Consider the following 25,923-nt stretch of genomic DNA (forward strand, 5'->3'; position numbering starts at 1 on the left):
TGGTGCATAACAAAATTACAGGAGTTTTAAATGGCAAAGGGAAATAAAGATGTTTTGGAATGGCTGCTTATTATTTGGATTGTGCCCACACAGTCACACAGTCCAACATGCATGCAAACATTCTGACATACTCTTACACACACACACACACACTCAGGTCTGTGTACACTGTATATGTGAGATACAGCACAGTGAACATTTTTAGATATTTAGTTGTGTGTTCACTCACTCATGTTGTCCTCAAAGCACTTTGATTTATTTGACAGATGCTGAATCTGTTGGATCCGTTTTTTTCTCTCTACATCTGTGTCTACTCCCCCCCCCCCCATCTTTCCTTGTGTTTCTGTCCTTGGAACATGTCTAATGGTCTGTTATTTATTTCCTCTACTGGCTGGTTAAGAGTTGATGTCTAAATATAATTATAGCTAATATCAATGTCAAAAATACTAAATTCTTGTAAAGTCACAGGGAAAACTGGTACAATCCATCTTTTCAAATATTCTTTCGACGGCATGCGTCTCTGCCATGAATACCATTCAGTTTTCATTTTGTTTATTTGTTTACTTATCTAAGCTTTGGAAGTCATTCTCAAGCTAAGCAGAGTCCAACAGAAAAATGTTTGAATTGAAAGACATTAAACAATTAAAAAAACATTAATTTATGTTATGCTGAATAGCCTCATGCTGCACAGTGTGACCGTAAGCCTGTCTTAGTGGGAAATTCACTCTCGTTTCTTCTTTGACAGTTTTTAGCCAAGGTAGCAATACATTCTGCAGGAAATTCCCAACAGAAAGTTTATTAGTTATTACAGGGACATAATGACATAATCTTTGATATTATTAGTGCATCACTAGTAGGAGTAGCAGCAATAATGGAGAAATAGTTTTACATTTAAGGTTTTGAATTGCAACATCACAGTGTGCATGATTCAGTTTTTTCTCCCTCCATTAAACTTATATGCCAGCCATGCACAGCTGGTTGGTTAGCGCTCTGTTCACCTATCTTTGCTTGAAGCCTACCCATGATGCATTAGTTAGTACCATGTCTCCATAATTCATGGTGACGGCAGTGACAGCAAGCCATGGGAAGCATCTTCCAAATTCTGTGTCACTGTGTCACAGATGGAAAGAGAACGAGGAATTGAAGGAGAAAGACAGACACAGACAGAAGGAGATGGCAAGGATGCAGACTTATTTTTTGCCAGATTTTGCTCTTTGTTAGAAAGATCACCCGGGAATAACTCATCATAAGGGACAGATCTTTTCTCAGCCTAATTGGAATGAAGGCACTGCTGGGATAACAAATAGATTTCTGCACAAACAAACCCCCATTGTCGCCAGTTGGGTGGAGCCCCCAAAGATTGTTGCTGATTCGAATGATCCAAATGATGGGTAACCGTTACAACTGTAGGTGTAGGGGACTTTGACATAGTCTCAGTTGTCCAAAGTTACAAGCTGAAGTTAAGAGTTGCTGACTAATCTCTGAGGAAGCTTCTAGGTGTTTGTAGCCAATTTTGGGTTCGTGTGTGCGTGCACTCAAAGATTCACACGTGAATTCATCTGTGTTTGTGCGTCTACGATGATGTGAATTTGCATTAGTATTGCGAATAGTGTTGTCTTTCAAAGCCGAAACCCCTCATAAAATGAGGCAGCTGTCATGCTGTTAAGCATCAGGCATAAGGGAAAAGCGAAGCGTGACGTTATGGGTACAAGTGTGAGCTTATGTGTGTGCACGTGCGCGTCGTATTTGTGTGTCTGTGCACGTGTGTACGTGCATCCTGCCAGTGCTGCAAACCACGTTGTGAGGACCCGTGAGCTGAGACACACATAAGGGAGAAGGCAGTGCATGTTCACCTAGTCTGCAGCCATTCGTGTTCGCCTAGAAGACAGAGTAACTTCTTCCGACACTAAGTGGTTTTGGTTTTTCACCAACTTTGCTCTCTAATCGAAGGTCCGTGGGGAGGGAAAACACAAAACACCTCAGCCAAGCATGAGAGCGGGTTTTCTACTAGATTAAACCACTTCTACAGAGGGCTTGGCATGCACAAGGACACTGCACGCCCCCATCTCCTCTGCCTGGTCAATATTCACCAGCTAGATAGATAGACACAGACCAACAGACAGACAGACCGACAGACAGACAGACAGACAGACAGACAGACAGACAGACAGACAGACAGATAGATAGATAGATAGATAGATAGATAGATAGATAGATAGATAGATAGATAGATAGATAGATAGATAGATAGATAGATAGATAGATAGATAGATAGATAGATAGATAGATAGACAGACAGACAGACAGACAGACAGACAGACAGACAGACAGACAGACAGATAGATAGATAGATAGATAGATAGATAGATAGATAGATAGATAGATATTATGCCGATATTCAATATGAATGTCAGTCTATGGTAAACCACACACTTCACGCTACATTTGCCACATGCTGTTACAGCGAAATAAATAAATAGCTGTTTTGTGCTAAGGGGGTTCTCGGTGGTGGAAAACCAAAACTTCGGCAGGGAAAAGAGTAATTAGGTGCTGGTGTGTGTTTCCTAAATGCCTGTGACAGCACCCTATGGAGCCCTAACCGCCTCAACTAACTTTACTGAGTTACACTTTGTGTGTGTGTGTGTGTGTGTGTGTGTGTGTGTGTGTGTGTGTGTGTGTGTGTGTGTGTGTGTGTGTGTGTGTGTGTGTGAGACAGACTATTGTAGAAGGGAAGGAAAACAAAATACCATAAACTGAGAGGGACAGAATGAGAGAGGGGAAAAGAGGAGATAATCAGAAAAGAGAGATAATGGGGGGGGGGGGACTATGAATGGAGAGAGAGCGAAATAATGAATGGGGGAAATAAAGAGGAGGGAATCAGTAGTCTGAACAGAAGTGAGATGAACAGAGTCATAAAGGGAGATAGAAACAGAAGCAGAGCGAGTGTAGAGTGAGAGAGTCCATTCAGCAAATTGCTGCCTGTCTATGTGTGACTAACTTTCAGACAAACCCCCATCTCAGCTACGTTGTCTTTTTGCGGTTAAAAAAAATGTTTAAAGCTCTGCTTTGCATATTTTTCATCTGTTACATTTCTGGTGGTTAACCTTCATGGCATGCATTTACAATCAGCATCCTGCTCTGTGCGACATAGCCTTAAATCAACCGCTTATCCAAGCGAAGGGACACAGTGGCAACGGGGCCAGCGGAGTAGTCCAGATGTCCTTCTGTCTCCTTATTTATTCATGAATTCATCTTTTTTTTTCATCCATTAAGTCTTCAAGGGCATGGGAGGAATGTCCCTCATCCCCAAACTTTAGGCTGTTAAGTATTTTACAAATGTATGCACACATATAGCACTTAAGTGGTACCTTGATGGATAATCTGGTGGGACATGTTTAGTGGGAAACTCATCAACCCATGTACCGCCCTGCACTAAACGTTGTCAGAGCACAACCATTGTTGCTTTAAGATGTAACAAAACGTAGTCTTGTCTACATGCAAGTACCAGCAGGATTTTTTTTTACTACTTTATTAATCCTCGTGGGGCAATTCTTTCTCCGCATTTAACCCATCCTAGCTGTAGCTAGGAGCAGTGGGCAGCCGCCGAGCAACTCCAGTTCATCTTGGCATGCATAGACAAGAGTATAAACCCTAACATGCATGTCTTTTTAATGGTGGGGGAAACCGGAGTACCTGGAGAAAACACACCGCTAACACGGGGAAAACATGCAAACTCCACGCAGAGGATGACCCCCAAGGTTGGACAGCCCCAGGGTCTGAACCCAGGACCTTCTTGCTGTGAGGCGACAGCACTAACCACTGGGCCACCGTGGTGGATTGCGAGATATCTGATGATATCAGTGGAAAGAAATTCAAAAAGATAGGTGCCTCTCTTCACCCCAGGTTGTAGAGACACAGACCCCTCACCCCACCTCGCGCTCCACTCCTCAGATTGGCATTTTGCAAAAGTGTGTGTACTGGACAGAGGCAAGCTGCGAGTGTGTTATGTTGTCCTTGAAGCTATATTCATCATTTTTAGTTTAACCTTCTTATACGTCAGCTGAAATGTGGTAACTGCAGTGGTGTTTCAGAAGTCAGTGGACACACAAGTTTCTCGGTGTGTTATCTTGCACATTCCCTTCCACCGAGCCTCACCTGATGCGTTTGTTTCATACAGCTGCTCTATGAGCTTGGTCGGCCATATCGCTTGCCAGCCACGACAGCTTTGCTTCTTCTTCAAACTCTTTTGCTTGTTCAGACTCACAAGTACCCGCATTAATCTTTGGCATTCGGCTGTCATGTTTAATACTTAAAACACCATGCCGATTCGGTTACTATGGAGATTAAAACGAGCAACTAAGTAGCGTAGCGGTATATTCTGTTGCTTACCAACACGGGGATCGCCGTTTCGAATCGAATCCTCGTGTTACCTCCGGCTTGGTCGGGCGTCCCTACGGACACAATTGGCCGTGTCTGCTGGTGGGAGGCTGTATTTTGGTATGAGTCCTGATCGCTGCACTAGCGCCTCCTCTGGTTGGTCGGGGCGCCTGTTCATGGGGGAGGGGGAACTGGGGGGAATAGCTTGATCCTCCCATGCGCTATGTCCCCCTGGCGAAACTCCTCACTGTCAGGTGAAAAGAAGCGGGTGGCGACTCCACATGTATCGGAGGAGGAGGTGGAGCAGCGACCGGGACGGCTCGGAAGAGTGGGGCAACTGGCCGGGGGAAATTGGTGTTCTGTAAAGAGGATTCTAGTTGAGCTGTGTTGCTGTTGCCACACGGACCCTTTTGTGTGTTACACACAAGTCTTAATAAAACGTTCAGTCGAGCATCGATCGTAGTCTGCTCTCCGGCTCGTCATTGTTAACCCTGGCACAGCCTTGTTGTTCACGTAAAATGGCGTCAGAAGAAAAAGAAAAACAACAGTAAAGACGAGCTAAACCTGATAACGCGAAACGACACCAGAAAAAAGGAAGGGGATATGGACGGAGGGGCAGCTATCTGAAAAACTTACAGTTGGATGCATATTTGACATTAGAAAAAGCTATGACGAGCGTGAGACAGGGTGCAGCAGTGAAAAAGCAACAGCCAATGGTACGAGGGACAGAGAAGCTGACCGGACACATTGAAGTGATACACAAAAGGAGCAACAGAAGGGGACGAAAGATAAAATGGGTACGCAGTCATCTGGATGTGGCAGATGTGGACTCTTGAGGAAACACCTCTGGAAAGACTGTCCTGCTCGTGATGCCGAGTGTAGGAGGTGTCACAAAAAAGGACACTTTGCTAAAAAAAAAAAGGTAAGTCAACTGGTGGTGTCCATGACATTACACCGGCCCAGATAGAGAGCAAAGATGAGGAGGACTTTGCTTTCTTAAGAGGGATGTGCTCAGAGGAAACTGAGGAGTGGGTTGAAGTGTGGCAGTTGAACGGGGAAGAGACTTTGCAAACTGGACACTGGGGGCAGCAGTCACAGCAGTTCTGAGCAGCACGTTCCCCATCAAAAAGCATTGGACACTGCAACCGCCACGTAAAGTGCTGTATGGACCAGGAAATCACAGACTGGAAGGAAAAGGACGCTTAAAGGTAAACTGAGCATTAACAAGGAGAACAAAAAGAGTCAGGTAACGCTGACAAACACTCATATCACCAGTGACACAAACATATGCAACCAACACCACATGTGACAAGTTCCGGCCGGGTGTCACGCCCTCCAGTGCTTCTGGGTTTGTAAATATATATTGTATACGTGTTCTGTAAAGATCTGACATGTCAGAGGGGTTCTCACTAAAAAGGGGGGGGGGGGTCCTGTAAAGAGGATTCTAGTTGAGCCGTGTTGTTGCCACACGGACTCTTTTGTGTGTTACACACGAGTCGCGATAAAACGTTCATACATCGTACACTGTTCTCCGGCTCATCATTGTTAATGAACCCTTGTACAGCCTTGGTGTTAACGTAACAATTGGGGAGAAAAAGGGGGGGGGATCTAAAAAAAAAAACCTCCGCTGACTCCACCCGATATTTCAGCTTACTGATTATCTGAGAACTTGAAGCTATACGGAGAGTTGTAGCTATTGGAGATTGATTTTTTTTTATGATTACGTCTTGGTATCCAATGTGTGAAAACCCCATTCTGGTAAAACTGATCCAGACGGTCTTTCTTTCAAGTTTACAGGGCAGAGAAAATGCTCGGAAAACAGAACAGTGCAGGACCCTTCTCATCCTTAAGACGCTTCTCTTCAGAAAAGCTTTTCATTTAACCATGTAGTTTTTTCGCTCTCTGTTGTTGTTTTACTGCACTGTCAAGCACTTTGAGATTGTCTCTGACAATGAAGGTTTTTATACAAATAAAACGTATTATTATTATTATTATTATTATTATTATTATTTAAACTCTTTTGCTTGCTCAGACTCACCAGTAACTGCATTAATCTTAGGTGTTTGGCTGACATGCTGAATATTTAAAACACCATGCTGGGGCTTCCGGGTTGCGTAGCGGTCTATTCCGTTGCTAGCCAACACGGAGATCTCCAGTACGAATCCTCGTGTGTTACCTCCGGCTTGGTCGGGCGCCCCTACAGACACAATTGGCCGTGTCTACGGGTAGGAAGCCGGATGTGGGTATGTGTCCTGGTCGCTGCACTAGCGCCTCCTCTGGTCGGTCGGGGCACCTGTTCAGGGGGAAGTGTGATCTTCCCACGCGCTATGTCCCCCTGGCGAAACTCCTCACTGTCAGGGGAAAAGAAGCGGCTGGCGACTCCACATGTATCGGAGGAGGCATGTGGTAGTCTCCTGCCCTCCCCGGATCGGCAGAGGGGGTGGGGCAGCGACCGGGACGGTTCGGAAGAGTTGGGTAATTGGCTGGATACAATTGGGGGGAAATTAAAAAAAAAACCGAGCAACTACAAAAGCACGCATGATTCGGATATACTACATAGATGAGCCATTGTGTTAAATGTGCTTGTGATAGAAAGTATCGTGTTTGCTTGCAAATGGTCAGGATTGTAGCTTTAATGATGTAGCTAACGCTGGTTTGCCTTCTCTATGGCACTCAGACTCAGTCAACATCCTCAAGCTCTCTCTCTCTCTCGCTCTCGCTCTCGCTCTCGCTCTCTCTCTCGCTCTCGCTCTCTCTCTCTCTCTCTCTCTCTCTCTCTCTCTCGCTCTCGCTCTCGCTCTCGCTCTCTCTCTCGTGCATGAACACAAGCACACGCATAAAAACACACACTGACACTCCCTCTCTCTTATTTCTCTGTAGTTCCCCCTCTCTGCCAGCCGCTCTGTGGCAGGCTGCTGCACCTTTGATTTTCTTTTTCTTTTTCTTTTCTCAGTTTACTCATCTCTCAAGTCTTCCAGCCTCCCCCATTCTCTGGGGAGAAACCCCCCTCATCTCAGAAGTTTTGGTCAGAGGCTTTTAGGTCCTTCACGCATTCTTCTGTATTCTGGCCTTTTTTCACAACCTTTTTTTTTCTCTCTTCCCCAAACTCTTCACAGACACCCTCTTTCTTATTGTGCGCACAAACACACACACACACACACACACACACACACACACACACACACACACGCACATGAACACAAACACAAAAAATATTCTGAATGTCAGATTGATTAATAGCGCAGTAACTAGATGTCACATTATACACTGATAAGTTGTCTGCACAATCTTCTCTATTTTTCATAAAGGTTTTTTGTCAAGCCAGAAAAAACCTATTTTGAGAATTAGTGTGTATAGCTTATGTCTGTGTGCATATGCTTATGTATCTCTGAGCATTATGGCTGTGATGTCTGTTGTCTCCGTGCAGATACTTTTTAACTCTTTGGCCTCTGCTTTGTTTTGTGCAATAATGGGTTTTGAAATGCTGACATTTCAGAAGTGGCAAGGGATATTACCTAGATTTTCATTTTCATTATTTATTCCACTTATGGTAAAGCACAGCTCCAGAAAGAGACGAGCAATTCATGATGAAACACAACTCAATTTACACACTCCATGATTGAAAAGGAGCAGGGAGAAGAAAATCTTATTTTGCCCGCCCCTTACTCAAACATAAATAAACTACAGAGTAGATGGTCTGTCAGTCAGATGTGTATATTCACAAAAGGGTTTTATAATATTACACTTATAAAACACTTCCGTTTGACTGCTAAGGACTGGTAATTAGTTGACTGTCTGCTGGGACTGCTACAAAGACATGGCCTCTGTGTGTGTGTGTGTGTGTGTGTGTGTGTGTGTGTGTGTGTGTGTGTGTGTGTGTGTGTGTGTGTGTGTGTGTGTGTGTGTACATTCTTCTATTTAATGGCTAATCGACTGGGCATCTGACAGCGGCATCATCAGGGTGTGTTAAACAGGCACACTTTTGGACCACAAAGTCACTGACAACACCTTGTCATTTGTGCATATGGCCGTGCTCATGTGTGTGGCAGGCACACATATGTCACATGTGCGACCACACCGCAGCCTCCCTCTTATTTGGTGGTGTGTTCACGTGTGTGTGCATCTACCTGCATTGGGCAGATATTCTCTGAGGGCCCCTGAAGCTGCCGGCTATCAGACATGTAGTGGTCTCAGCATCATCTGAGCCTCAGCAGACAAGCTGGAGTCATCACGATCAATTCCCACTCGTCTTGCACAGTAAAAAGACCACCCGCCACTCAAGAGGAGTGGAGCCTTGAGGAAGAGATGGGAGTCAAGTCAAGCCAAGTCAACTTTATTGGTGCAGCACTTAAAAACAAACCAAGTTTGCACAGGAGTGCTGGATTAAACAGGACAAAAAAGAGGGAAACAAGAACATAAAATGCCGCTGAGTCTGAACAGAACCTCCGCCAATGACACATTCCACCCATAATTAACTGTTTCATCCTCGTCTTTAATACAATCAAATTATTTTGCATTAAAAAGCCATAAAAAAGCTATCAAAGCTATAAAAAGGAAACAAATGCTTCTAAACCTTTCAAAAAAGATCAAGCTTGAATGATCTGTATGTAGTTTAGATGGGTGACTTGCTCGGAGAACTTGAAGGAGTGGCAAAATGAACTTTGCTCAACGTCTGAACTTGCAGACCGGGGACCATTCTGCAGCCTATTGTTCATTTTTCAGGAGGAAACTCTTTCGGCGAGCCGGGGAAAGTTCAACGGTTTATTATAGCTTTTTTGTTTTTATCCTTTCCATTCAAGCACAAATGGGTTTCCCATAGGAGAGGCTAATTAGGTTGATGTGGCGAGGGAGAGAACCCAGAGGGATGCCCAGCATGTAAAATCAATGTTGATTTGCGCAATGGCTTCTGAAATGAGTGACCAATGGGCTGCATGCTGAGGCAGGCATGCTGTGCCTGCCAGAGAGGGATTGATGGATGAATAGATGGAAGGCCACAAGGACTCTGCTCACCCGTATCCTTCCTCTCGCACTATTACACATGGTACCATCACACCTACTCTCTCTCTCTCTCTCTCTCTCTCTCTCTCTCTCTCTCTCTCTCTCTCTCTCTCTCTCTCTCTCTCTCTCTCTCTCTCTCACATACACACACACACACACACACACACACACAACAACAAAACATACACAACACATGCATGCACACACACACATGCATGCGAACACACACTTGTAGTGAAATGTGAGACCACTGTAAAAGACAAAATCTGTGATAAGATAGTTGTACATTTCCTTTCGTCAATATCACCAACAGTATTTGATGGTTGTATTCTTTATTTAACGTAAGGCTTTCATGTTTTCTTGGTTAACAGACTGTAGACAAAAAAAAAAAAGAAGTTCAAAACAAAGAATAGGAGAAAGAAAGGAGCTGTGCTGTAATCTCCATTTCTGGCTGCGAAGAATCCCGTCTTCCCTCTCCCAGACTCTCATACTGAGGTGCATGTGGGGGTGAGGCTAGTTGACAGCCAGGCTTTTTTCACACGGTTTGGGGGGATTTGCACAGTGTGTATATTTCATTATAGATTTAATAAGCTTTTCTCGTAGAGGGAGGTACAGGGCAGGCGTTGATGCAGAGGCAACACATTGGCAGGGTTTTCAGTAACACTTTTATTCATTAGTCGTTTATTGAAGCACTACGCCGAATTTGGTGGCTATAACTCCAACCCAAGTTTAAAAAAATGTTTTGCATACAGAGAGTATAGTGTTTTGGGAAGATAGCTGTTAAGTAGTTTCTTTATTAGCAAAAACATACATGGAGCAGCAGGAATAAATGTTAAAGTTACTTTTTGCTGTTGTTTTTGATGATTTTTGGGTGCATTTTATGAAATAGAACATACATAGATGCAAAACATTGTAATATCTCAAAACTGACCTATCCATGGGCATCCGGGTAGCATGTCGGTCTACTCCGTTGCCTACCAACATGGGGCTCGCTGGTTCAAACCCCCGTGTTACCGCTGGCTTTGTCAGGCATCCCTACAGACTCAATTGGCCGTGTCTACTGGTGGGAAGCCGGATGTGGGTATGTGTCCTGGTTGCTGCTCTAGTACCTCCTCTGGTTGGTCGGGGTGCCTGTTCAGGGGGGAGGGGGAACTGGGGGGAATAGCGTGATCCTCCCATGCGCTATGTCCCCCTGGTGAAACTCCTCACTGTCAGGTGAAAATAAGCAGCTGGCGACTCCATATGTATCAGAGGAGGAATGTGGTGGTCTGCAGCCCTCCCCGGCTTGGCAGAGGGGGTGGAGCAGCGACCAGGACGGCTTGGAAGAGTGGGGTAATTGACCGGATACAATTGGGGAGAAAAAAAAGGGGGGAAAAAACCCAAACTTTTTGCCCTTGTTTTTAATGATTTTTGGGTGCATTTTATGAAATAATAGAACTTATATAGATGCAAAACATTGTATAATAGCTCAAAACTGACCTTTCCAGCCAAACTCACCATTTTTACCTGGATTGTTTTGCCTTAAGAGTGTCATTAAGAACCTCAGATCGTAATAGTGTTGTCGTCATATGAGCTGCAGGTTGCCATAGGTGGAACATACACAGCATGCAGAAGCATTGCCGTTGTGGAGTTTCGCAGTACCTTTTCTCAATTTTGTCATTTTGAATTATAGTTGCAGGTGTTCTTGCCTTTCGCTTGCAGTCGTTTTTGTCTTGCGTTTCCTTCTTGTCGTTATGATTCCACCTGTGTTTTGGTGTTCTATAATTTGTTAAAATGTGATTTGGGATTTTGTATTCATGATGTGTTAATTTGGTACTGCAGCTCATTCATCTGTCTTCAGATCAGCGCAGCTGGGCACATGCAAGTCAACAAACGTTTTCTCTATGAAATAATTTCATGCTTTCAGGATGATGTGCGTCATGTAATGCACGGTGTTACTGTTATTGAGATAATCCTACTCAAACTGGGCTTGAAGGTTTGTTTTTTTTACACATCTTCTATCAGAGTCACAGTCACAGTCATAGAGACCAAAACAATGTTTCCCCTCCGTAGACCTTGCATGGTGTTATTTAAGATATTAAACGCTGGAGCATCCGGGTAGCATAGAGGTCTATTCTGTTGCCTACCAACACAGGGATCACCGGTTTGAATCCCCGTGTTACCTCCGGCTTGGTCGGGCGTCCCTACAGATACATTGGCCGTGTCTGCGGGTGGGAAGCCGGATGTGGGTGTGTGTCCTGGTCGCTGCACTAGTGCCTCCTCTGGTCAGTCGGGGCGCCTGTTCGGGGGAAGGGGGAACTGGGGGGAATAGCGTGATCCTCCCATGCGCTACGTCCTCCTGGCAAAACTCCTCACTGTCAGGTGAAAAGAAGCGGCTGGTGACTCCACATGTGGCATGTGGTAGTCTGTGGCCCTCCCCGAATCATCAGAGGAGGTGGAGCAGCGACCGGGATGGCTTGGCAGAGTGGGATAATTGGCCGGGTGCAATTGGAGAGAAAAAGGGGGAAATAATACAAAATAACAACAACAAAAAAAGAGGTTAAATGCTGATGTGTACACTTGTTAGGCCCTTTGTACTCACTGGTCCATTTTCAACTCATGCAGTCTGCTACTGATCAAGATATTCATCTGTCTTAGAATAAGAGATTTTTTTTTCTGATGAATATTTACTTTTGTGCATATATCAATCTGCAGGAGAGACAAATCTTCCAAAAAGCTTCTAATCAGAGATTTAGACAAGCCTCATTTATAAATGGACAGTCATGATTTTCTGGACAAGTTTACAGTAAAATGCTTAAAAGGGGTTGAATGGCTCCTAGGATGAAGCATGCAAATCTGTAGAGGACAATTTAACCATCACTCTCAGTCTTGCTAACTTATATTCATAGATGCTTTTTTTTTTTTGTCTGTAACAGCAGTGCTAAACCTTCATTGCATAAAACCTTAGACACCTCTGTAGTGATGTAAACCTTTATGTGGTTATAGGTGTAATATACAAACCCTGACTGGTGTGTTTTGGTGACATCTAAAGTGACTCAGCTGAATTAGATATTGTTTATTCTCTACGTCCCCTTCTCCTCACTCTCTCCTCTTCCTCATGTCTCCACTTGTTCTCCTCAAACAGCCACATCTCCTTTTTCCTTTTCTCTCTTTACCCCCTGTCCCTTTCAGCCTTGCTTCCATTCTCCCTCCTTCCAACCTCCCCGTCTTCCTGTTCTCTGTTCTCTTCCTCCTTTTTTCCTTCAGTACATCCCATTTGCAGTCCTCAGTATGCTCCCCTCCTCATCTCTGCTGCTGGTATCTTAATCCTCTCACGTCCATTCCTGAATCTCTTCCAGTTCTCCTCTGCCTCTTCTCTGCCTGCTCACCTCCTTTTCCGGCAGTGTTAAAGGGATATTTCTGAGTTTTTGTCATGAGGTGTTATGACTTACTCACTGATCCGCGAGTCCTGTGTTTGGAGATCTGGCCACTTGTTGCAGCGAGTTGGAAACTCGTCGGAGAAAAATGAATGGCAGCAAACAGGGTCGACATATATAATAATTTTAAGCAATAACATGTCACGCAAAAGACGTTCTAACCAAGAGAATACAACATGTTACCGGTGCTCCTTCTCTACACAGACCAGTGCTGCGTCTTAGGACTACTTTGTGCTCTGTAGAACGCCTATGGCATTACGACTCTCTCACCAGGCTAATGTCCTCATTTTCTTAAGCCAACTTGTCAGTAAGTTACACTATCTTTTATCAAAATACATGCACTATCCCTTTAATTTCAGTGACAGTATGAATACATATTTTCATTCCTTATCTTGTTACCAGGATGAAAACAAGATCAATAACTGAGTAAAGACTTGTCTTCAGCTCTAACTAGATGGTCAGGCACTTACGATCAAACTTAAAGATGCCATTGGTGTCCAGGTGGCATAATGTTCTATTCTGTTGCTTACCAACACGGGGATCGGTGGTTCAAATCCCCGTGTTATCTGCGGCTTGGTCGGGCATCCCTACGGACACAATTGGCCGTGTCTGCGAGTGGGAAGCCAGATGTGGGTATGTGTCCTGGCTGCTGCACTAGCACCTCCTCTGGTCAGTAGGAGCACCTGTTTGGGGGTGGGGGAACTAGGGGGAATAGCGTGATCCTCCCACATGCTATGTCCCCCTGGTGAAACTCTTTACTGTCAGGTTAAAATAAGCAGCTGGCATGTATCGGAGGAGGCATGTGGTAGTCTGCAGCCCTCCCCAGATTGGCAGAGGGGGTGGAGCAGTGACCGGGACGGCTCAGAAGAATGGGGTCATTGGCCGGATACAATTTGGGGGGAAAAGGGACCCCCCCCCCCCAAAAAAAAGAATTACCATTGAAAGAATGTACACCAACAACGTGAAGAAAACAAAACAGCAAAAACAAATTTTGCTTTGTTAACAAAAACGACGATGAAATCTCAGTCTTTTGCATTTCCTCTCGATTTTTGTTTAGGGAGGCGAGTTTCATATTCATTGTCTCATTTTCGTCATGCAAAAAAAAAGGATGCTGAATATTTTTGGCATATTTTTCACAAACAAAATTAACACCTTTTTTTGGTCCTTGTCCTATACGTCACCTCCCCCTGCAGGTATTCTTTCCAGGATGAGGAAGACATGTTCATGGTAGTGGACCTGCTGCTAGGAGGAGACCTGCGCTACCACCTCCAGCAAAACGTCCACTTCTCAGAAAGCACCATCAGGCTCTACATCTGTGAGCTGTCCCTGGCCCTCGGCTATCTCCGCAGTAAACGCATCATACATAGGTAGGAAGAAGGAGTGCTCTCATTCACGCCCTTCTCCTTGCTGTATAACATGATCACATGTGACATCTTTGTCATTATTGGTGTTTGTTTCATGTTGGTTTGATTCTATGAATCTTTATTTTCCCCCAAAAGTGTTTTTTTTCTGTTTTTTCCCAGCACCACCCATGTTTCACATTTGTTCTGTATTTGTCTGCACATCACTGTGCATTCACTCTGGTTAGGCTGCTAGGCTTAACCCCAGTGACTGTTTGTGTCCTTGAGGTGCCATTGAGGACTACGGCGGTGTCTCCTTAGCTACATACGGGTCTCCACTGTGACCTATGGTCACCTCCTCAAAAATGTATTTGGGTGTCGAGGCTAAACAGGTCACACTGACACTGCAAGAGCTGTGATTAGCTTGCTTGTGTCGCTTAGCTGCTGTGTATTTCTGGTGCCGGCATTCGGCAGTTCATCCATCTCATATTTTGCACACAAACAGTGAATTCCCCGTCCTCCTGCCTCAACGTGTTCATTGGTCTTACAGACCATCTCCTCTTACAATGTAATTTTCTCCTGGAAAATACCAAAAGGGACATCTGGGTAGTGTAGCGGTCTTTTCTATTGCCTACCAATACAGGGATCCCGGTTCGAATCCCCGTGTTGCTCCCGGCTTGGTTGGGTGTCCCTATAGACACAATTGGCCTTGTCTGCAGGAGGGAAGCCGGATGTGTGTATGTGTCCTGGTCGCTGCACTAACACCTCCTCTGGTCAGTCAGGGTGCCAGTTTGGGGGGAGGAGGAACTGGGGGGAATAGCATGATCCTCCCACATGCTACGTCCTCCTGGTGAAACTCCTCACTGTCGGGTGAAAAGAAGCGGCTAGCGACTCCACATGTATCGGAGGAGGCATGTGGTAGTCTGCATTCCTTTTTTTTTCCTGATTTTTCCCTTTTTCTCCCAATTTAGTGGCCAATCGATCCCTTTTTTTTTTTTAGTTCAAATACCCACCCTCGTACTGTATGCGTTCGCCAACTGCATCTCTCCGGCCGGCAGTCTCGAAGGAGACGCCTCGCCACTTTCGTGACAAGGCGAATCCAAGCCGAACCACTGCTTTTTCCAACACACACAGAGACGCATTCATGTGACGAACGCAAGCCGACTCTGCCTCACTCTCGAAGACAGCGTTGCCAATTATTGCTGCTTCATCGAATCCGACCGTAGTCAGATCTGACGAGACCGAGGCGCGAACCCCGGTCCCCAGTGGGCAACTGCATCGACACAAAGCTGATGCTTAGACCGCTACACCACCATGGACCCTGTAGTCTGCATTCCTCCCCGGATCGGCAGAAGAGGTAGAGCAGTGACCGGGATGGCTCGGAAGAGTGGGCAAATTGGCGGGATACAATTGGCGAGAAAAAATCCAAAGAAAGTGCCAAAAACTTTTGCTGTTTTTGTTGATCTAGCAAATCCATTTCCATTACAAACGTTCTCTTTGCCACCTTTTTTTTTTACCAGTGAATATGAGAGAATGTAAACATACTGACTTACTTACTTACTTCAGTGCTTGATCTGTCTGCATACATGACGTCCCATACACAACGCTGCTAGCTAGTTTGTGACAGTGCTAGAACAGTCTATCTATGGTTTGCGTCTACGCAGTAGTATAAGTCAAATGCTGTGCTGTAGGCAGCTATAGCGGGGCGCCACCTCAATGTGGACCCATAACTCGCCTTACACCCAATTCACACAGCCAACTCTCAATAGCATCAAAAAAAGGAGGTTTAACACATTGTCTGTGTGAAACAACAGAGAAGAGTGGTGAAAAGTGGAAAGTGGCCGTGGTGGCAATAAAACCTGAGTATATGCTGCTATCGCCCCTCTCCAAATGCTGGCTGGCTGTCAGCAATCTGAATGGGAGTTTAGAGTAGCATCAAATGAGCGAGCAGAGTCCATGCTATGTGCATTGGTGTGCTTCTGAAATAATCTCCTGTATTGCATACAAAGTTGCTAAAAACATTCCTCAGTGGTCCCGGCAGTAAAAAAAGATAAAGCAACTTATAATTGCAGTTTCAAATCATCCAATACTTAATGACTTACTTCTTTATAATTACAAAGATGGACTCATGGCCCTTAGCAAACTATGTATATCATATGATATAGACAGTATTGGGGGCGTACGAAAATGGCAGATCTAAGCAAGCATGCTGTGAATCTGCTACTTCCCTATTTGAATTTGTCTATCTTGCACTGATTTGCTAGATTCAAGTAAAAATCATACGTAGCACCTTTACAGAAAAACCACCTGGATTCACTACATTTCCCTGCTGCCAAAGAGATGTTTTTCACTGTTTGTCTCTTAAGTCCATCTGTCTGCAATATATCTCAAAATTGGATGGATTCTGGGTGTCCGGGTGGCGTGGCGGTCTATTCTGATGCCTACGAACGCACAGATCGCTGGTTCAAATCCTTGTGTTACCTCCGGCTTGGTCGGGCGTCCCTACAGACACAACTGGCTGTGTATGCGGGTGGGAAGCCGGATGTAGGTATGTGTCCTGGTCGCTGCACTAGTGTCTCCTCTGGTCAGTCGAGGCGCCTGTTTGGGGGGGAGAGGGAACTGGGGGGAATAGTGTGATCCTCCCACGCGCTACGTCCCGCTGGTGAAACTCCTCACTGTCAGGTGAAAAGCAGCTGGCGACTCCACATGTATCGGAGGAGGCATGTGGTAGTCTGCAGCCCTCCCCAGATCAGCAGAGGGGGTGGAGCAGCGACCGGGACAGTTTGGAAGAGTGGGGTAATTGGCCGAGTATAATTGGGAGAAAAAAGGGGTTAGAAAAAAAAAAGAAGAAATTAGGGACTGTTAAGCCTTTACTGGTTTGCACCCCTGCTGCTATTAGGATCATTCTTCATTCTGCAAATCATCTGTATCTCCTTCTCCTCCCCCTGTCCTTCTCCTTCCCTTCTCCTCCCACGTCCACCATGTGGGACTTGGACTCAGAAAAAGGCTGACTCGTTTTTCTCCTTGGCTGTCCACTTGCACATCATTCAAAGTGTGTGTGGACTGCCAGCAAACTGCAAGGTCAAGCAGACCTGACATGAAGGTCATACCTGACACAACAGTTTACAGTGAGCCGCTGAGTAAGATCTTCATGAATCGCACCGTCTATCTGTCTCCGTAATTGTGCGAACGCCTCGTTCAATCTGCAAAATGCCCCTTAAGTGCTTTTAGGCAGAAATATGTGCTGCCATGGCAGAGACACAGACAGGCACCGCCAACGAATGTGGCCCCCGCCCAATGTTATTATTTTAAGTTGCCTAAATGACTCACAGAGGTCTGACTAGCCCACTGCATCCACTGATGCTGCCAAATACAAAACAGATGAAACAAGTATTGACCCAAGTAGTTACCAAAAAAGAACAAAAAAAAAGAAAAAAAGAATCAGTATTGTCAAGGAATAAACGGATGCCAAGACTGCTTCCAGCGTTGTCCCTTCAGGAGAGATGTATGCACAATATATATGAGAAGCAGTGTAAGCAGCTTTTGCATGATTCTAGGGATAGACTGAGCTGAAGACTGAAAGAAAATAGTACCCTTTATTTACATATATCAGTGATGAGGAGGACGACCTAGTGTAAAAATAAGAAAAACGGAAGGGAATGTAAACAGAGGGACAAGATGGGGTTCAGGGGGGCAATCCAGCAAAAGAACAAACAAACAAACAAACAAACAAAAAACAAAAGCAATTCCTACACAGTAGCAGATTCTGTCACATAAAAGGAGATCTTGTGGAACATTTTAAATCTATTTCACTTGCTAAGGAATGCAGATGACGGTGCAGGAAAGTCTTAAAAGGATTTAAGTTGATAAGCCGAAAAAAAAGAGACCATACTTAAAATGATAAAAGTGAGAGTAGTGCTCATGCAGCTGCCACACACACACACACACACACACACACACACACACACTACTAGAAGGTAAAGAAAACAGTTTGTCATTTGTAAAAAAAGGTTTCTATATGAAGCCTCATCCTGTATACCAAGAGCTTATAATTTTAGATCAGGTAAAATGGATTTCAACAAGTCCCACTTGAATCATTGTTGCATCAGAAAAAAGCTTACAGCGGGGCTAAATTAAAATTGGGGAGGAACCGAAATGTGAATAGAAGTTACTAAACATAACACAAACTACAGGATAATGCAACAGGTAAAACACATTTGGCCCGAGTACAACAGAGTTAGCGTCCACTGAGCTATCGTACCACGAGCTGCACCAACAACAAGGATTGTACGGTCATCATAACTCTGGTTGTGTTGTTCTCCCAGGATGATTATCTTGCAGAGGAGCCTTCCCAGACCACAGCTAATGGGAAACTTCACTGTGCTGGAGGAGGCTAATTCATCAAACCACACAGATAAATTACATCATTCAAAAGGATGACTTAAACCAAATTACTTGTTTTTTTCCATCTGACTGAACTCTCAGAACCACGCCAGGAAAGAAGGGGAGAGAGAGAGAGAGAGAGAGAGAGAGAGAGAGAGAGAGAGAGAGAGAGAGAGAGAGAGAGAGAGAGAGAGAGAGAGAGAGAGAGAGAGAGAGAGAGAGAGAGAGAGAGAGAGAGAGAGAGAGAGAGAGAGAGAGAGAGAGAGAGAGAGAGAGAGAGAGAGAGAGAGAGAGAGAGAGAGAGAGAGAGATGGGAGAGGTTATAGGTTTGCCCATTCATTGGCTCTCTGAGGGGTTATGAATATTCAAATTGTGTTTTCTGTTTTTGGCTTTTTGATGGCAGGGAAGGTTGATGCGCAGGTGTTGAGGGTGTTTGTTTAGATGGAATCAGTGTCTTTTTAATCTGCATTAATGAGCTGCAGACAGGAAGAGGAGCTCAGTCTAATTCTCATCTCATCTCTATGGAAATTGAATATATAATTTCCTCTTAGATACGTCTGTGCTCACTTTGACTTTGATATTGCAAGCAAGTGCACTTATAGCCTGTGGGGTTTGAGTGTGTGTGTGTGTGTGTGTGCACGTGTGTTTGTGCAAGTATGTGTGTGTGCACACATACGTGTGTGTGCATGCGTGTGTGTGTGTGTATGTGTGTTCGTGCGAGTGTTTGTGTGTGTGTGTGTGTGTGTGTGTGTGTGTGTGTGTGTGTGTGTGCGCGTGTGCGCACGTGTGAGAACGAGCATATGCAACTTGTGTTTAGCCTCCTCGCCCTTGCTATTGATGAGGACAGACATGGCAAAATCGACATTAATATTATATTAAAGTGATAATTATAATAATGTTAATTACAAATGTTAAATGATAGAATCGTGTCAGCAGGTTGCATCATAGTAACGTCAACCAGGTTGTCGACAGCAGATGCTGGTTTCCATATTTAATGTCACTATTTATTTCAACGGGATTACAATTTATGGAATTATTACAATATTAGGTATGGAACTTTTCCTCAGTAATTAACAAGAACTAGCCCTGGAGGAGTGTGAATAGAGCAATGGCAAACATCAGCTAAAGTACGGGAACTACTATGAAAAACAACTGTAAACCGACACTAACAGTGCAGCCCATTAAGTCCTATTGGACTTCAATGGCTGGTACAGACACATTCTGTTGCTGCTATAGGCCATTTTCGGATGACAGAGATGTCAAAGATTTATTTATGCAATAAATAAATTCTCCGATTTCAACTGGGCTTTGCATATGTCAACATTTTTGCTGTGAATTAGCTAACGGAAAAATACTAAAGCTTATGCGAAATCATATCTATCGTTCCGTTCATTTTTGTGTCGTTGATCTCGTTGCTGAATAAAAAAATGGAAGACATTAAACCAAAAGTATTTAACAGACTGTAAGTTGAAATTGGATTTAATCAACACTGACATCCATCATTAAACACATTTTATTACAAAAGCTATGTGAAAATATTCTGCCAAGTGCTACATCCTAGTAGTAGATACTGCAGTCCATATTAACGGTGCTATATATTGTTTACTAATTTTCCCACAATCCTTTCCTGGTTACTTTAATGGCGTGACTCATGGTGTCATTCACACTACTAATGTATTTATTGTCTGATGCTGGAAACTCTGGTCTGTAAACCAATAAGTAAATAAATAAATAAAATTTTTTATCCCATTTGTAGGAACACACACCCCGGGGTTGTCCAACCTTGGGGGTCATCCCAGGTCGTCCTCTGTGTGGAGTTTGCATGTTGTCCCCTTGTCTGTGGTGGGTTTTCTCCGGGTGCTCCAGTTTCCCCCGCCATCAGAAAGACATGCATGATAGGGTTAGTACTCCTGTCTGTACCCCTGAGCAGGGCATGACAAGACGAACTGGAGTTGGTCCCCGGGTGCAGCTGTTCCTAGCTACACAGCTAGGATGGGTTAAATACAGAGCATTATTTCCCTACGGGGATCAATAAAATATCTCAAAATCAAAATACAAAAAAATCGCACTCCCCCCAGTACCAAATGAATTTTAGAGCAATAACAGGTCTGAAAAATGAATTCATTTAGAAGTTATAGCATGTTCAAATTGCCTAGCTTTTAAATTGAAGAGCCCTTTTTTTTTGGCCCATCACTATCGCAAAATCATTGATCCTCTGGCTAAAGAGGTTGTCTAGTACTGATAGGGTGTGAACAAGGAGAGGACGGTGGTATCATGCAACATCGTGCCTCAGAGTCCCAAGAGTCTGTATTATGATGCAGTTTTAAAGCCAATTTACTGTCACTGAAAGTGGGAAAACAAGTCCATGAGGGGAGAAGAGAAGAGGAAATGTTATTGTATGAACAATGGCAGCCACTGCAAAAGTTTTTGTTTCTTTTTTCTTATTTTTAAAGTGATTGAACCTTGCACCTTCAGCTTTGATTTTAAACATTGATATTGGGTCTGTTTTATCAAAATCACCAGTAATATTGACCAGATCATTTTCATCACACTGATTTTTTTTAACAACCTGAAATTTTTGAGTCATTCTACCTCAATGATGTAGTTTGTTGATCAGGAATCTGTTGTGAATACCACAGCAGTGCAAATCTATCTCTGATTTTTAATGGTTACCAAATAACCAAACTAGTCAGGATTTGCCCTAATCAGGAATCAGAAATCAGGGATCAGGAACACTTTATTTGTCATTTCACCTCATATGCTTGCATGCAAGAAATGAAACGAAATGCAGTTTCCCTTAGCCCACAGCAGTGCAACATACAGACAGAAACACATTCAAGAACTACCAGAACACACATATTCAAACTAACACATATCCATCCGTCCATCCATCCATCCATTATCCGAATCACTTATCCTGCTCTCAGGGGGTGCTGGAGCCTATCCCAGCAGTCATTGGGCAACAGGCAGGGAGACACGCTGGACAGGCTGCCAGGCCATCACACAGGGCCGACACACACACACTCACGCACACATTTATACCTAGGGGCAATTCAGTACGGCCGATTCACGTGACCTACATGTCTTTAGACTGTGGGAGGAAACCGGAGCACCTGGAGGAAACCCACGCAGACACGGGAAGAACATGCAAACTCCACACAGAGAACAATCCTGGACAACCCCCAAGGTTGGACTAACCTGGGGCTCAAACCAGAACCTTCTTGCTGAGAGACGACCGCGCTAACCACTGCGCCACCATGCCGCCACTTACACATATATCCAAACTAAAAAAAAAATCACTGTCAAAGGGAACAAACGCCAGCCAGGAAGACTGTCGGTCTGCATGGACTAGCAGTTAATCTAGCCTGCCCTGATTACGCATCCTGTCAGACCGCCCTTCATGTTTCCTCCTCGGGCGCAGCTCCAGGCAGGGGCCATGGTCCCTGTGGCAACCGGACAAAGCAGACCAAGCCCTCCCAGCCGATCCAGCGCCGGCTCTCCCAGCCAGACACCCTTGACATTCTTCCCCACACTCAACATGACGACATCAAAAACACCACAGTCAACGCCAGGTGAGGCTGCCGCCGTACCGCCCTCGGTGTTATCGGAACTGGCGGTCTGCATGGGCTAGCAGTTAGCTTAGCCTGTCCCGCGTCCGTGTCCTGTCAGACCACCCTCAGTGTTTCCTCTTTAGGCAGGGCCGCGGTCCCTGGCCCACAGCACAGCAGACCAAGCTCTCGCAGCCAATCCAGTGCCTGCTCTCCCAGCCAAGACACGAAGAGAAAAACTTAGACACAGCCGTGTACAAAGACACTGCATCGACGGTACCGGATGAGGTCACCACAAATGTGAATTCGCGCCGCTCTCTTCCCACACTGGTACTGGGTGAGGTCACTGCGAACGTGAATTCGCGCCCCCATCTTCCCACACTGGAAGCGGAGTAGAGAACCCTAACTTTTGTTGTAAACACATTTGGTAGATAACTTCCAAGCTAGCTAATAAGCCTTTGTATAACCATTTGATGATGTGCTAATGAGAAGATGCTCACATTTGGTTTGGATAGCTTCTGTTGCTAGGAATGTTTTTAACACTTCCCATTGCTCTGGAGACTTTCAATTATTTACACTGGGGTGAATCTCAATTAGAGGGACGTCTTCAGACACCTGATTTGCCTCTCTAAACAAGTAGAACGATAGTTCGTGGTTGTGTGAAGGGTGAAGTACATGTGGTTTTGTGTGTATGTTTGTGTGTCTATTGTTAGGATGAGGACTTTGCATGCTGTTATTTGGTACCACGACCTCACAGCTGCCACTGTGACATCATAACACTTCCCCCTTGCAGAATCCTCAGGTCTGTTCCATTGTGTTACAGAGTCCCCGTAATGGTGTAACTCACAGGCCGTCTGTCACCAGGGGCCTGCATCACAAAGCAGGATTTTTGAAGATAATTGGATATCTCTGCTGAGTAAAACCTGGTATCTCCCAAATATGGAACATGGACTGAAGTGAGAAGAACTGTTCCAAGTTTTACTCAGTATAGTTAACTGTGATATAGGGCCCCATCTTGGAAAGCCACTGCCCATTAAGGTGCATAGGGCATTTAATGTGAGGTTGTTAGACAGGTTGTGCTGCTCGAGGCAACCTTCCGTTGCTTGGTAAGAGGTTCAGTTTGTAATGACGATTGAGGTTGGAAAAATACTTTGTCTTTTCTCTGATGCACATTTTTTACATCTTGCACTGCAGACATCATACTGAAAATCTGTAATGCCAATTTTGTTCATATCCCAAACCTGCAAACCAGTTTACATTGGGCAGAGATGTTTGTTAAATTAGAGTGAGTGACCTCTGTTGGAACAGATTTTTAGCGTGAAATATTATAGTTGAACACATTTAAGTTGACCTCAGACAACTGGAATACCCCAACAACTTGAGTTTTTTTTAATCCAAAGAGACATAGAAATGTTTATGTTTTATACCAGCTCAAGGTCAGATTGGTCTAAAGAGCCCTTTAAGTTAGATCACACTCGTCATACCAAAGCTGTACTCCAATCCCATTTAGCTCGGTTTAATGATGTGCAGGTTGACTCAAAGTTTGCGGGATCTGCAGTTTGACATACATTCTGTAACATTGCTGATGAATGAATGATTGAATGAAGGATTTTTCCAACACCACTGGTGATCCCCGTTCACATGTACAGCTTCTATTCATAGGATCTTTTTGATAGCATGACGTGACAGTGCCTTCTGTCTCATTCTCTGCTCCTGTAGGATGCCTTCTCTATCATCAACCATGGCATCTGTAACACTAACCTTATGTTTATTGATTCATTTGTTGTCTCAGCATTCTCTATTTTTCATTTAACTGTACCACACAGCTACCCATTCATCTCATTTTCTGTGTGAACTGAACCAAGCTCTTGTTTCTAAATTTGTCAATTTTCCAGGGATTTTTAAATATATTCTTTGCTTTACTATCAGGAATCAGGAACATTTTATTTGCACTTGCACTTGCGTGCATGAAATGAAACAAAACATTGTTTCCCCCAGCCCACAGCAGTGCAACACAAACACAAAAACACACATCCAAAAACCACAAGAACTCCAAGAACACATCAAAACTAATACATATATCCAAACTAATACATATATCCAACCTAACAAATATATCCAAATTATAAAAAAAAAAAATCCCTCTCCAGGAAAACAAATGCCAGCCAGGATGACTGTTGGAACTGACAGTCTGCATGGGCTAGCAGTTAGCTTAGCCTGCTCCATTTCTGCATCCTGTCAGACCGCCCTCGGTGTTTCCTCTTCAGGTGCAGCTCCGGGCAGGGCCATGGTCCTTGGGCCCACTGGACGCAGCAGACCAGGCTCCCTCAGCTGATCCACAGCTAGCTCTCCCAGTCAGACACCTTTGACACACTTCCCCGCACTCCACATGATGACACTAAAAAACACAGTCAAGGCTAGGCGAGGCCGCCGCCAGACCACCCTCGATGTTATCGGAACTGCCAGTCTGCATGGGCTAGCAGTTAGCTTAGCCTGCTATCTAGCTACTACTATCTACTCTTTAACTGACACTGTCATCGTTTGGTAATGTTTCCGTAAATGTTACTTGGCCTTAAGTCAGCAAATTGCCAACACAACTTTTACAGAACACCGACTCAGGCCTTCACTCATACACGAGTACAACACTTAAAATTGAGGGAAGGTTTATGGGTTAGGCGGCATGGTATCTAGCACCATTACCCCACCATCCCACTAAAAAAAACCACAGCAGCAGCAAAATGCTTTGAAGCTTTCCGATGCAAACTCCCATAGTACAGCCAAGGGAGAATCTATGTGGTTGGGCAGACTTGCATTTTTTAATTTAAAATTCTGTTTTACATACATACATACATACATACATACATACACAAGACTGTGTATTTACATACATATACATACACAAGACTGTCGTGTGGGTCCACTTAGAGCTACAATCTTGAAGATCTTTATTATTTAGCATACTGACCCTTGTGGCGATACATGATAACTGCATTAGTGAGTGTCCTTTCTAAATTTTAGCGATTCAGTTGAAATGGCTGGCATCTCCACTGCCAACCAAAACAAATAATAATAATAAAAAAACACGGTTGGACATGACTTTTAGCTATTGATATTTTAGAGTATGTTGGTAAAAGTCTTGATTTATTGATACTGATATATTAATATTGATGTTGATATTGATATTGACATATTGATTGAACTTGTTCTGCCATATCTACCTACATGTTATCCAAAGCAGCTCCTTAAAATGTGTTTCTCCTTTATTTATCTACATTCGGCTACTATGCTAAAGATGTAAAATGAGTATGTAGTATCATTTCTCCAGTAAAGCACTACCCGAAAATAACAATTAAATAAGCAACCTCAAGAGTTCATGATTCGAATATTTGTGGATCAGCAATTGTCTTAAAGCTTGTACAATGAGTTTTGAACTTTTTTTTTTGACTTTGTACAATCCTGCTGACAAAAGCGGACATGTTTTGCAGAAGAACGATTTAATGGTTGCAAAAATCTACATTCCCCCTCTGGTGGCTTGTGCATTTTTTTTTTTTTTGAAGAGAAGAGTGAAAGATGTTGTGGTGTTTTGGAGAAACAGCTGTTTGCAAGATATACAGCGATGAGGCAATGTATCTGTAATTGTGGCTATGTATTCCGTCTGTGTGCCGTGTGTTGTTTAGTCTGATTCCGTGGGGATTCTGACCTGCAGACAAGCATTCAGAATCATTCTATAGCAATCTCTAATCTTCTCACTGATGGTCTCACTTGATTATGTCATTCATATCAGGGCATCAAAATTAAATTGAGACTGATGAATAATCAGTGAAAAACTACTTATAGCAACTTAAAATACAACAGTGATCA

General features: G+C 44.1%; 1 protein-coding gene across 1 annotated transcript in view; it reads left to right on the forward strand.

Moving 5' to 3' along the window:
- The window catches only part of stk32a (serine/threonine kinase 32A), a 158,473-nt gene that overhangs the window by 34,881 nt on the left and 97,669 nt on the right, over positions 1-25,923 (forward strand). The window contains exon 4 of the mRNA XM_056285080.1: positions 13,985-14,158. Coding sequence (XP_056141055.1) covers positions 13,985-14,158 — 174 coding nt within the window. The remainder of the gene's footprint in view (positions 1-13,984; positions 14,159-25,923) is intronic.

Source organism: Lampris incognitus, chromosome 8 (genome assembly GCF_029633865.1).
Source record: "Lampris incognitus isolate fLamInc1 chromosome 8, fLamInc1.hap2, whole genome shotgun sequence".
Taxonomy (NCBI): Eukaryota; Metazoa; Chordata; class Actinopteri; order Lampriformes; family Lampridae; genus Lampris; species Lampris incognitus.